General features: G+C 37.4%; 1 protein-coding gene and 1 long non-coding RNA gene across 3 annotated transcripts; one reads left to right on the plus strand and one right to left on the minus strand.

The window, feature by feature from the left end:
- Positions 1 to 14: 14 nt before the first annotated feature.
- LOC125616740 lies at positions 15 to 5112 on the plus strand. Of its 2 annotated transcripts, none has more exons than XR_007347483.1 (3): positions 15 to 362; positions 2814 to 2825; positions 5100 to 5112. It is a non-coding gene; the product is annotated as an uncharacterized LOC125616740 (long non-coding RNA). The 2 variants fall into 2 exon arrangements; XR_007347482.1 differs by having other exon boundaries at positions 290 to 392.
- On the minus strand, positions 363 to 1765 carry LOC107151180 (regulation of nuclear pre-mRNA domain-containing protein 1A-like). Its single transcript, XM_048802925.1, is given in 2 exon segments — positions 363 to 1707; positions 1709 to 1765. Coding segments are annotated over 2 exon segments (939 nt in total). The 3' UTR covers positions 363 to 825.
- Positions 5113 to 13359: the final 8247 nt, after the last annotated feature.

Consider the following 13359-nt stretch of genomic DNA (forward strand, 5'->3'; position numbering starts at 1 on the left):
TTTTTTTATCAAAGGGATCAATTATGTTAAAAGGAGACTGATTTGACAAATAGAAATCAGTTCCAGAACCAAAGTTGTTCTCTTGGTAGAGTCTCAAAATTCATAGCATTTTCATATTAATCTATTCAAAAAATTCTAAACAGTATAATCAAAGGAGTCCCTATTTCACAATCTTTTTAGTCTATGATGGCAGTTGAAATAGAACTCCTACAATGCTATCTGAAAAGTTCTCTAGACTTCGATCTGACCCTACAAGTGGCATCCATGTTTAGTGTTAAATTACTGACCTTAGAGAGTAAGGAATCAAAAGTAGGGAGAGGCACAGAACCGATATTTGGGTTGGGGAGAAGGATGAAGATTAAGTTGGAATATTTAGTCCCTTCTATAATCAAGTCCTAACTATACCATAATAAAGTCTCAACCAACTCCTGATTAGTTCTTCCCCTTTAGGAATTAGATAGTATACAGTGATTAGATACTGAAAAAAGAAAATAATGAAAAACAATTGAAAATACATGAAGAAATAGAAACATGGACTTTCTCACAAGGCCCTGGATCAAAAAAATTTACAAAAAGAGTGTTTGAAAATAATCACTATGTGAGCTTATTAATACACAGAGATCATCACTTTGTTTAAACTAAGTCATGTTAACTTACTAATAAAATAGTAAACAAATCAACATTTTAAACAATTTTATAAATTACTTGTCGCTTCTTTTGTTAGTATCACTCTCTCAACAATATACAAAAATAACGCTACAGGACTATCCACCTAACCCGTCTCCATGTCTTGCAAAGTCCTGGGCCCTGGAAAGAAACTGGTCGTCAATCTTCACTGTAGATGTCCCCCACAAAGGGCAGGTGCATGTGGCTGCCAGTGACATTGGGCAATCGAGATAAGTCTGGCAGGCTCTGGATCCAGGACCTGAGTTCTTTGCGCACCAGGGAAACTCTGGCTAACTTGCGCTTGTATTCTTCCAATTTATGCTCTTTCTCTGCAAGGGCTTCTTTTTGACAACGAAGAAAATCTGCTAACATTCGAGTGAGTTGCTTCCTATCATCTATTTCTGCCGCCAATCTGCCATTGTAATCTTCCAGCAACACACAAGCATCCTCTACCATTTTAGAAAGCCTTTCTCCAGATTCTTTATCTGTTATTTTATCTAGCAGGGATACTTCTTGGACTTCGACAGGCAAAGAAGCTATCCTCTGATGAACTGCTGCATCACCTGAAGCCGCATTTTCTAGATCTTGTAAGGCTCTAACGAGATCTAGAGTCTGTGGTGGTTCACTTGGAGATCCTAGAGAGGAACAATTTTCATTTTCATCCACCTTTATTTGTTCATAAGTTCTCTTCCTAGGCTTCTTATCACCATACAGAGCTTGCTTAAGTTGTTCTAATACATCATTTTCATATACAGATCTTTCTTCCCAAATAGATAACACTCTTCCAAGGTGCTTCTTACAACTTTCATCAGTTTCACTTGAAACATGCTTAAAAGCCTTCACTATAACTGGTGCAAAATCTTTTGTAAACTCCGGCCCCTTCCTTTTGCTGTTCTGAATGACATCATTGGCTAGGTAGAGAAAAGTAAGCTTCCTGTTGGGTTTTGTTTTCCACAGCTCCCGCTCCCACACGGTGACAATGGGCCGAGAGTGCTTGCGGTGGTGGATGAGCCACAGGGAGAAGGTCTGCACGCTCTGCTGCTGAGTTGCTCAACTCCGACAGCTTCTTCTCCAGCACCGCCTCAGAGAAGGCGGACATCCCTCCAAAACCCGTTCACGCCCTCCCACGCGGTGGGGCCAAGGGGAGGAGAGTTTCGCCAAGCTCGTCGCGGCCTCGCCCCCCTTATTTCAGCTTTTATGTGTCTTAAAAAGATCTTTACTTCATATTAGATTTTGAGATTATTTTTGCTCCTTATAGAATTCTAGGAAAATAGTTGCTATTTTTTTTTCTTTCAGTACTTCAGATATGTTGCTCCATTGTTTCTTTGCCTATATTGTTTTACAAAAAAAGTCATCTTCACCCATATTTTTGTCCTGCTTGGAATGTGTCTTATTTTTTTCTGGGTGCTTTTAAAATTTACTATTTTAGCACACATTTTAGGTAATTGGATTATGATATGCTTTCAAGTAATTTTTTTTTTACTTCTTATGCTTGGGATTTATTGAACAACTTGAATATGCAGGTTTATAGTTTTTATTACCTTTAGAAAAAGTTTGGTCTTTGTTTCTTCAAAAGTGTACTTGGTGGACTTCAAGTACATACCTATTAGGCTGCTTGAAGTTGTTCTGCAGCTCTCTGATACTCTCTGCTTGTGCTTTTATTTTCTTTCTTTCAGTCTTTTTCTCCAGGTGGTTCATTTTTTATAGTTTTTATGTCTTCATGTTCACTAATATTTTCTTCTGCAGTGTCTAATCAGGGTATAATCCCATGCAGTGGTTTTCTCCACAGACATTGTTTTCTTCAACTCCAGAAGTTTCAATTGGGATATAAATGCTTCTCCTTAACATGTTTATGCTTTTTATTAATCTTCAAACCTATAATGTATAAATGTTAAAAATATCCTAACCTAGTGATAATTTTATCACCGATGTCATTTCTAAGTCTATTTCTGTTGATTGATTTTTCTTATTTTTGAACTGCATATTCTTTTCTCTTATACATACACATATTATATAAATATAATATATATTCTTTTTTTTATTTGGTTGACACACATGATGAATTTTACTTTGTTCGGTGCTGAATATTCTTGCATTCCTTTAAATATTCTTGCCTGTAATTCCAGTGACTCGGGAGGCTGAGGCAGGAGGATCGGGAGGTCAAAGCCAGCCTCAGCAACTTAGAGAGGCCCTTAGCAACTTAGTGAGACCCTTAGCAACTTAATGAGACCCTGTCTTAAAATGGGTGTGCCTCAGTGGTTAAGCACCCCTGGGTTCAATCTCCAGTACCTCTCCCAAATAAATGAATAAATAAGTAAACAATATTCTTGCACTTAGTCTTGGGTCACATTTTAGTTCCTTGGTGAGACCACAGCAACATTTATTCCAAGTCTAATTTTGCTCTACTGAAGATATTATCTATCTTATGCTCTGTATATTACATTTTTTTTTCTAATTTGTCCATTGAGAAAGCAAACTATTCCTATCCTAGGTAATCACTAGGAATGTTTCATGTGTATCTTTTCTGTATTTTTTTCTTTTCCTGCCTCAGGTAGTTTCCTCACATGCATGAGTGGGTAGAACTCAGTTAGGCTTGAGGGGGATCCTTTACAAATTCCTAGAATTCTGTCTACATGCACCTCTGTCCTCTATGACAGGTTCTTTTTCTTCTGCAGCCCTCCCTGCAAACTCCTGGCTGCTTTGACCTCCTCTGATACTTGACTGTCTCTTTAATTAGGAGACATCATTGAGCTGTCTGAGTGCCCCCTCTGAGCTACAATCCAGGAAATCTCCCTAGACAATAAGCTGGGTAATTGAAGGCCTCACATTGCTTGCCTTCTTTTGGGGTCCTTGCCCTGTGCTGCTTGTTACCCCATATCTAAATCCCATTGTTTCCTATATCTTACCCATTGCATTTCTGTTACTCCATCAAGGTTGGAAATGAATATCCCTTTCGCTAAATGCTTATATCCTCTCTCTACAAGGTTGCACAGTCTCTTTACAACCCCTTCCTGAGCCACATATCTTCAACATTCCAGTTAAAAAATATCTGGTGTTATCAGAGCAAGAGAGCTGAAGTTCTCTAAGTTGCTGACTCTTAGTGGAAATTTTTGATAGCAGATAATCTAACTGTTCCCAAGGTTCATGCTCATGCTCATTTTTCAAGGTTGTAAATAACACATACTAATATCAATAGTAAAATATTTTGAAGTAAATAGTAGATATCATCCTCTGTCCCCCACAAATAAATTGCTGGTAGACTTGGAATTAGGGTCTCAGTTGCCAAATCTTCATGAGCAGAGTGCCGCTCTTGGGTTCTGGTTTCTTGTCTGTACTCCAAGAATAGATGCTAGGGCTTGAACCAGCAGAATGATGATGTTGATGGCGGGTGGTTGGGGGAATGCTCTGAGGCACTGCAGAGCTCCCCTGAGCAGGGGCCAAGGTCCCACCTTCTGCTGAGGTACATTTAGTGCTTCTATTGTAATGTTTATCCCTTAGGTCAATACAAAAAACAAACAAAAATCAGCCCCCCACTTTTTTCTTAAGTGATTGGCAATTTAAACAATTACTTTTGCATTCAGTAAATCTCCTAAGAGAATATTTATTCCAGAGGGCAAAGAGAGAAGAAAATAATCTAATATTAACAACAGAATTTATTCTCTAAGGTCAGGTAGGACTCAGGAGAGGAATCCAGCAATTTTTTTTTTTTTTTGGTACAGGGGTATCTATATGAACCTCAAAAATTCCTCAGAATGTTCCCCAATGAGTCACCCATCCATACACACACATCCTCTGCTCAAATATTTACCAGGTTCATCTTTGAGGGAAACACATAAATGAATAAAACATAGTCCCACTATCTGGAGTTTATAATCAAGTGGAAAACCAATCCAAAGCATCTAATTAACTTGATTCTCATTCCACAAAATGCAGCTCAGTTGCCAGCTAATTCACAACTGATAACATCACTTGTTTTTATGAGTCTTTCACAGACTTGCACACTAACTCTTCTATTCAGTCAATCATACCCCATGCACCCAATTTTCCCACACTGAGTTTCAAAGACTCCATCAATCTATCCACAGATAGATCCTTTCACCTTCAAAAGATGAAAAGCAACACATTCATCTGATTGTGGCCACAGCTTTACTCCAGGAGCTAGTGGTTGAATCAATACAACCCTTTGATTCTGGAGGCCTCTCAGGAGACTGGGTGCAGATTTAGCATGACGGGAAAACAAGAAACCAATAGTGTAAGTCAGAGTGTTATCTGAAACATGCAGAGGGGCCATAAAGCAACAAAGGAGGACCCCAGCTGCCAGGAAGTTATCCTGGTGGGTTGTGTTTGGAGACTGTGGCCAAGATGGATAAAGGTGTTAGCAGAGGCTTCTACCCTTGGCAGATGACTCCTGGCCTCATGAAGCGATGGCTGAGAGCACACAGTCTGGCTTTCTGTGCTCTGAAGAATCAAAGTGCCGCAAATACTCATGACTGTGGAGATAACCCACACTCTCTAGCATGTGGGCAAGCTGTGTTGAGACTCTACAGAAACCATAAAGTGATCTTTCATCTTAATCTAGGTTTAACTTCAAAGCTGAATTTTCATTATTTTAATGTGTATCCTTCAAAGTCTCCTTATCCTAAGGAGAAACACACATCATCCATTGAAATGCAATCATTTCAGCATGTAGGGCTCTGGCTTCTTTGGCTCCAGGGAAGGATTTTTAACATGTGCTAGTGGTATAAATGCATCTGCCTGATTTTAGGCTATGGGTCCATGGCCAAGTCTTCCTCCATCATTTTTTCTAGTGGTCAATAGATGTTTAGAGGTAAAAGTTGTGGTAATCCATACAATGGGTACAACTTGGAAATAAAAAGGAGCAAAGCATTGGCACACATGACATGCATGGATCTCAAATAAGTCTGCTCAGTAACAGAATGCAGGCAAGTTCTGTGTGACTCCATTTGAATAAAATTCTAGAAAAAGCAAGCTAATCTCCACTGAAAGGAAGCAGAACCCTGTATGAGTGTGGTTGGCAATGATGCAAATAGAGACAGAAGGAAGGTGTTACAAGGAGCAGTTAAGAAACTTTTCATTTGACACATACATCTTTATTATTACTAACAATATCAATATTGTTGTAATGATGGTTTCACAGTTTTATGTATATATTTTAACAAGTACCGAATGGTGCACTTTAAACACTTGCAATTTATTTAACTTATTTTATTTTTTAAAATTTGTTTTGCAGGCTGGGGTGGTGGCTAAGTGCAAGAGCGTTGCCTAGCGTGTGTGAGGCACTGGGTTCGATCTTCAGCACCACATATAAATAAGTAAAATAAAGGTCCATTGACAACTAAAAAATATTTTTAAAAATTAAAAAAAAAATTGTCTTGCAATCTCAGAGTGGGACTTCCAGATACTTAATTGATCTCTCCTCCAAGGAGGAGAGCTCCACCCTTTTCTGTTAAGATCAGTGAGTTCAGAGAATACAAAGAATGAAATCAATTAGGACTTGGGATATTCCTTGGCACTTCCATCCATTCCTGATACCACTCTCTGCGATGGAATTTCTAATCTGGTTGGAGTTCAAGGATTTTGATTAATGTACACTTGCTGATGGGTGGCGTTACTGGTTTCATTACTGAACAGACTCCATCTTTGATCTCTCTCTCCAAGCATATTCCTACTTCTTTCCAATTGAGGGTCTTTGCTATTTCTGTTTTCTCTGCCTGAAATGTTCTCCAAGGTATCTACTTTGCTAAGGCTCTTATTTCCTTCAAGTTTCTACTAACACCATTTTTCAGAGTGGCCATTCTCCACTCCCTATATCAAACAAGAACCTCCTCCTTCAATCACTCCTTGTCCTTTTCTCCAGCTTATTGTTTTCCATTGTTGCTACCACCACCTCAAATAGCATATCTTTACTTGTTTATTTTATTTTGTTCTTCATTTTTTATTTTTTATTTTAATTTGTTATATATGACAACAGAATGCATTGCAATTTATATTACACATACAGAGCACAATTTTTCATATCTTTGGTTGTACACAAAGTAGAGTCACATCCTTCATCTCTTCTTACATGTACTTAAGGTAATGATGACCACCGCATTCCACCATATTTCCTACCACCCCCCTTCCCTTTCCCTCCCTCCCTTTTTGGCCTTTGCCCTATGTAGAGCTTATTTAATCCTCCCATCCCCCCTGTCTCCTGGCAGGATATTATGGATCAGAATCCTTAAATCAGAGAAATCATTCAGCATTTGTTTTTTGGGGGGAGTGACTAATTTTGCTTAGTATTATATTCTCCAGCTCCATCCATTTACCTGAAAATGCCATGATTTTATTCTCTTTTATTGCTGAGTAATATTCCATTGTGTATATATGCCATATATTTTTTATCCATTCATCTACTGAAGGGCATCTAGGTTGGTTCCACAGTTTAACTATTGTGAATTGTGCTGCTATAAACATTGATGTGGCTGTGTCCCTGTAGTATGCTATTTTAAGTCCTTTGGGTATAGACTGAGGAGAGGGATAGCTGGATCAAATGGTGGTTCCATTCCAGATTTTCCAAGAAATCTCCATACTGCTTTCCATATTGACTACACCAATTTGCAGTCCCACCAGCAGTGTATAAATGTAACTTTTCCCCCCACATCCTCACCAACCCTTATTATTGCTTGTATTCTTAATAGCTGCCATTCTGACTGGAGTAAGATGAAAACCTTAGAGTGGTTTTGATTTGCATTTCTCCAATTACTAGAGATGTTGAACATTTTTTTCATATATTTGTTGATTGATTGCACATCTTTTTCTGAAAAGTGTCTGTTCAGTTCCTTGGCCCATTTATTGATTGGGTTATTTGTTATTTTGGTGTTAAGATTTTTGAGTTTTTAATATATTCTAGATATTAGTGCTTTATCTGATGTGTGAGGGGTAAGAATTCATTCCCAATTAATAGGCTCACTGATTGTTTCTTTTGCTGAGAAGAAGATTTTCAGTTTGAATGCATCCCATTTATTGATTCTTGATTTTAATTCTTGTACTATAGGAGTTTTATTAAGGACGCTGGGGCCTAATTAGACATGATGGAGATTTGGGCCTACTTTTTCTTTTAATAGACACAGGGTCTCTGGTTGTATTCCTAGGTCCTTGATCTACTTTGAGTGGAGTTTTGTGCATGGTGAGAGATAGGGGTTTAATTTCATTTTGTTGCATATGGATTTCCAGTTTTCCTAGTACCATTTGTTGAAGAGACCATCTTTTCTCCAATGCCTGTTCTTGGCAACTTTGTCTAATATAGGATAATTGTAGTTTTGTGGGTTAGTCTCTGTCCTCTATTCTGTACCATTGGCCTACCAGTCTATTTTGGTGCCAATATCATGCTGTTTTTGTTACCATTTCTCTGTAGTATAGTTTAAGGTCTGGTATAGTGATGCTACCTGCTTCACTCTTCTTGCTACGAATTGCTTTAGCTATTCTGGGTCTCTTATTTTTTCAGATGAATTTTATGATTGCCTTTTCTATTTCTATGAGGAATGTCATTGGAATTTTGGTTGGAATTGCATTAAATCTGTATAGTGCTTTTAGTAGTATGGTCATTTCGACAATATTAATTCTGCCTATCCAGGAACAAGGGAGATCTTTCCATCTTCTAAGGTCTTCTTTAATTTCTTTCTTTAGCATTCTGTAGTTTTTGTCATAGAGATCTTTCACCTCTTTTGTTGACTCCCAAGTATTTTACTTTTTTGAGGCTATTGTAAATGGAGTAGTTTTCCTCGTTTCCCTTTCAGAGGATTTGTCACTGATATACAGAAATGCCTTTAATTTATAAGTGTTGATTTTGTATCCTGATACTTTGCTGAATTCACTTACTAGTTCTAGAAGTTTTCTGGTGAAATTTTTTGGGTCTTCTAGGTATAGAACAATATTGTTAGCAAATAGTGCTAATTTGAGTACTTCTTTACCTATCAGTATCCCTTTCATTTCTTTTGTGTGTCTAATTGCTCTGGCCAGTGTTTACAGAACTATGTTAAATAGAAGTGGTGAAAGAGGGCATCCCTGACTTTTTCCAGTTTCTAGAGGCAATACTTTCAATGTTTCTCCATTTAGAATGATGTTGGCCTGGGGCTTAGCATAGATAGCTTTTATGATGTTAAGATATGTTCCTGTTATCCCTAGTTTTTCTAGTGTTTTGAACATAAAGGGTGCAGTATTTTGTTGAATGCTATTTCTGCATCTATTGAGATGATATATGGTTCTTATCTTTAAGTCTATCGATGTGATGAATTACATTTATTGATTTCCATATGTTGAACCAAACTTGCATCCCTGGGATGAACCCCACTTGATTGTGATGTACTATCTTTTTGATATGTTTTTATATTTGATTTACCAGAATTTTATTGAGAATTTTTGCATCTATGTTCATTAGAGATATTGGTCTGAAGTTTTCTTTTCTTTCTTTCTTTTTTTTTTGTTTTGGATGTGTCTTTGCCTGGTTTTGGAATCAGGGTGATATTGGCCTCCTAGAATGAGTTTGGAATTGCTCCCTCTTTTTCTATTTCCTGAAATAAATTGAATAGTATTGGTATTAGTTCTTCTTGTAGAACTTGGCTGTGTATCCATCTGGACCTGGGCTTTTCTTGGTTGGTAGACATTTGATGGTGTCTGCTATTTCATCACTTGAAATTCATCTGTTTAAATTGTGTACATCATTCTGATTCAATTTGGGCAAATTATATGACTCTAGAGTTTTTTGATGCCTTTGATACTTTCTATTTTATTGGAGTACAGGTTTTCAATATAATTTATAATTATCTTCTGTATTTCTGTAGTGTCTGTTGTGACGTTTCCTTTTTCATTATATACGTTAGTGATTTTTCTCTCTACTTCTCTTCATTAGCATGGCTAAGGATCTGTCAATTTTACTTCTTTTTTCAAAGAACCAACTTTTTGTTCTGTCAATTTTTTCAATTGTTTCTTTTGTTTCAATTTCATTGATTTCAGGTCTAATTTTAATTATTTCCTGTCTTCTGCTGCTTTTCATATTGATTTGTTCTTCATTTTCTAGGGCTTTGAGATGTAATGTTAAGTCATTTATTTGTTGATTTTTTCTTGTTTTAAGGAATGAACTCCATGCAATGAACTTTCCTCTGAGAACTGCTTTCATTGTGTCCCAGAGATTTTGATATGTTGTATCTGTGTTTTCATTCACCTCTAAAAATTTTTAACCTCCTCCTTGATGTCTTCTGCAACTCATTGTTCATTCAGTAGCATATGATTTAGTCTCCAGGAGTTGGAGTAGATTTTATTTTGTATTTTATCATTGATTTCTAATTTCATTCCATTATAATAAGATAGAATTCAGGGTATCATCTCTACTTTTTTATATTGCTAAGAGTTGCTTTGTGGCATAGTATATGGTCTATTTTAGAGAAGGATCCATGTGCTGCTGAGAAAAAAGTGTATTCTCTTATTGAAGGATGAAATATTCTATGTATGTTAGTTAAGAAAAAGTTATTGATTGTATTATTGAGTTCTCTAGTTTCTTTGTTCAGCTTTTGTTTGGAAGATCTATCTAGTGATGAAGGAAGTGTGTTAAAGTCACCCAAAATTATTTTGTTGTGGTCTATTTGACTCTTGAACTTGAGAAGAGTTTGTTTGATGAATGTAGATGCTCCATTGTTTGGGGAATATGTATTTATAATTTTTAAGTCTTATTGGTGTATGGTTCCCTTGAGCAGTATGTAGTGTCCTTCTTTATCCTTTTTGATTGACTTTAGTTTGAAGTCTACTTTATTTGATAAGAGGATGAAAACCCCTGCTTGCTTCTGCAGTCCATGTGAGTGGTATGATTTTTCCCAACCTTTCACCTTCAGTCTGTTGATGTCTTTTCCTATGAGATGAGTCTCTTGGAGGCAGCATATTGTTGGGTCTTTTTTTAAAAATCCAATCTGATAGTCTATGTTTTTTGATTGGTGAGTTTAAGCCATTAACATTCAGGGTTATTATTGAGACATGATTTGTATTCCCAGCCATTTTTGTTTATTTTTGGTATTTAACATGACTTGGTTTCTCCTCTGATTAGATTTTCCTTTAGTGTAATAACTCCCTCTGCTGATTTTCATCATTTTTTTTCATTTCCTCTTCTTGGAATATTTTGCTAAGAATGTTCTGTAGTGCAGGCTTTCTAATTGTAAATTCTTTTAACTTTTGTTCATCATGGAAGGTTTTTATTTCATCATCAAATAAAAACTTAGTTTTGCTGGATATAAGATTCTTGGTTGGCATCCATTTTCTTTCAGAGCTTGCATATGTTGTTCCATGGTTTCCTGGCTTTGAAGGTCTGGCTTGAAAAATCTGCTGAGATACGAATTGGTCTCTCCCTATATATGATCTGATTCCTCTCTCTTGCAGCTTTTAAGATTCTATCCTTATTCTGTATGCTAGGCATTTTCATTATAATGTGCCTTGGTATAGATCTGTTGTAATTTTGTACATTTGGTTCACTGTATGCCTCTTATATTTGGTTTGCCAATTTGTTCTTCATGCTTGGGAAATTTTCTGATATTATCTCATTCATTCCTTTGGCTTGAAACTCTGTGCCTTCCTCTATCCCAATAACTCTTAGATTTGATCTTTTGATGCTGTCCCATAATTCTTGAATGTTCTGTTCGTGATTTCTTACTATCTTCAGTGTTTGATCAACTTTATTTTCCAGATTGTATACTTTGTCTTCATTATCTGATGTTCTTTCTTCCAAGTAATCTAGTCTGTTGGTTATGCTTTCTATTGAGTTTTTTTTAATTTGATTTATTGTATCCTTCATTTCAATAATTTCTATTTTTTTCAGAGTCTCTATTTCTATTTTGCTACCTGTATTTGCTCAATTATCTCATTGTTGGAATGATCAATTTTTGCCTGTATTTGCTCATTTCAGTCATTCTTTAATTCCCAGATCATTTTAACTATGGACCTTCTGAACTATTTCCCTGACATTTCATCAACTTCGATGTCCATGTTACTATAGTATCCTGGTTTGTTTGGAGCACTTTCCTCCTTGTTTTTTCATGTTGTCTATGTGTCTTCTTCTTGCAGTGTGGATCTGAGATATTACAGTTTCTTCCCTATATTCTTTAGTACTCATGCAAATTGTCTGTACCTCACCTTGTTGGGCTTCCAGACCCTGCGGGTCTTCCTCAGTGTATGCTATTGCATCTAAGGTTGGTGGTGGCAATAACAGAGGTAACTCGAGATAACAGTTGAGGTGCCCCAAGATGGAAGCAATGTTTTACAGAGATGGGGCTGCAAGAGTGGGCCTCACACTTCCTTTGGGATGCCTTCTCTGAGATGCAGCTGCTTCTAGGCCCCGTCTGTTGTCAAAAAGGTAGAGGCTACTGCGTGCGGAAGGCTATGTGATGTCTGCAGTGTTCCAAGATGGAAGTGGGTTAGGCTTGGGCTCCCAGGTGATGGGGGGCGGACAAACTCGAACCTACCCTGGGCCTGGACCCCACATACATAAGTGGTTGGATCTGGGCTGGGCCTGAGCTCCCACGGTGGTCTGATGGTCAGAAGAGGTAGTTCTGTGCCGGAGCTCCAGTTGGTATCTCCCAATGGTGGGACGGCCTACCATCTTTTTGTTTATTTTCTACCACTCTGCTTCCCACAACCCCAAACTATGTAAGCATGAGAAACAAGTTCTGTTTTATTCACTGCTATATTCTTGATGCATGGGCAAAATAGGCTGTTAATGAAATTTACTGAATGAATAAATGAAGTGTTCTCTTTTCAAAAAGGCAGTAGCTCTCAAAGGCTCCCTGATACATACCATCCCTTATTTCTTCCCCTCCTTTGAAACAATGGGTATAACATTCTTTAATTCATACTTAATCTTTAAAAACATAATGAAAGAAAGGGGATGGTGCCCATGTGGTTCCGGACTGGCTGTCATGTTTAGAAGTGCTCCCCAAATCTCTTGTATTGAAGACTTATTCCCCAAAGCAGCAATGTTCAGAGGTGGCACTTTGGGGAAGTGATTGGGTCATGAGGGCTGTGATGTCATCAGTGGAATAATCCAATGATGGATTAATAATTAGGTATCATTATGGGGAGGTATGGTAGAACTTGTAGGAAGTGGGCCCTAGTTGGAAGAGGTAGGTCTCTAGAGCATTCCCTTGGAAGGATTTGCTTTCTCTTTCTTGCAGGTGCGCTCTGGCACATGTTCTCTCCCTCCCTCTCTCACTCCTTCCTGGCTGCCATACCATGATGTTTGGCTTCAACTCAGTCCCGGATAAATGGAAGCTAACTTGCACTAGAAACATGGGTCAAATTTTTATTCTTGTAAATTGTTTTTCTCAGATATTCATCACAGTGACAAAAAGCTGAGTAATGCACTAATATAGGACCAGTCTGATGATAAGGTCCAGAGCAGCCAGACTGGGTGCTTTTGTCCAGAGACCACTATACATGGGCATTTCATTGGCTAGCTTCTGAACTATATGCCTCATTATCAGGATTCTGTAATTTCCAATTTCACGGTAACTACACCAAATTATTATAAAGAATGAGAACAGTCTGGTACTTGTGATTTCTTTCTTTCTTTCTTCTTTTTTTTTTAATTTAGAAAAAAATCCCAAACTTAAAAGTTGAAATTGTCCTTAAAAAAAATTCTTTGTGAGATGAGTC

Source organism: Marmota marmota, unplaced genomic scaffold (genome assembly GCF_001458135.2).
Source record: "Marmota marmota marmota unplaced genomic scaffold, marMar, whole genome shotgun sequence".
In the NCBI taxonomy this organism is placed as follows: Eukaryota; Metazoa; Chordata; class Mammalia; order Rodentia; family Sciuridae; genus Marmota; species Marmota marmota.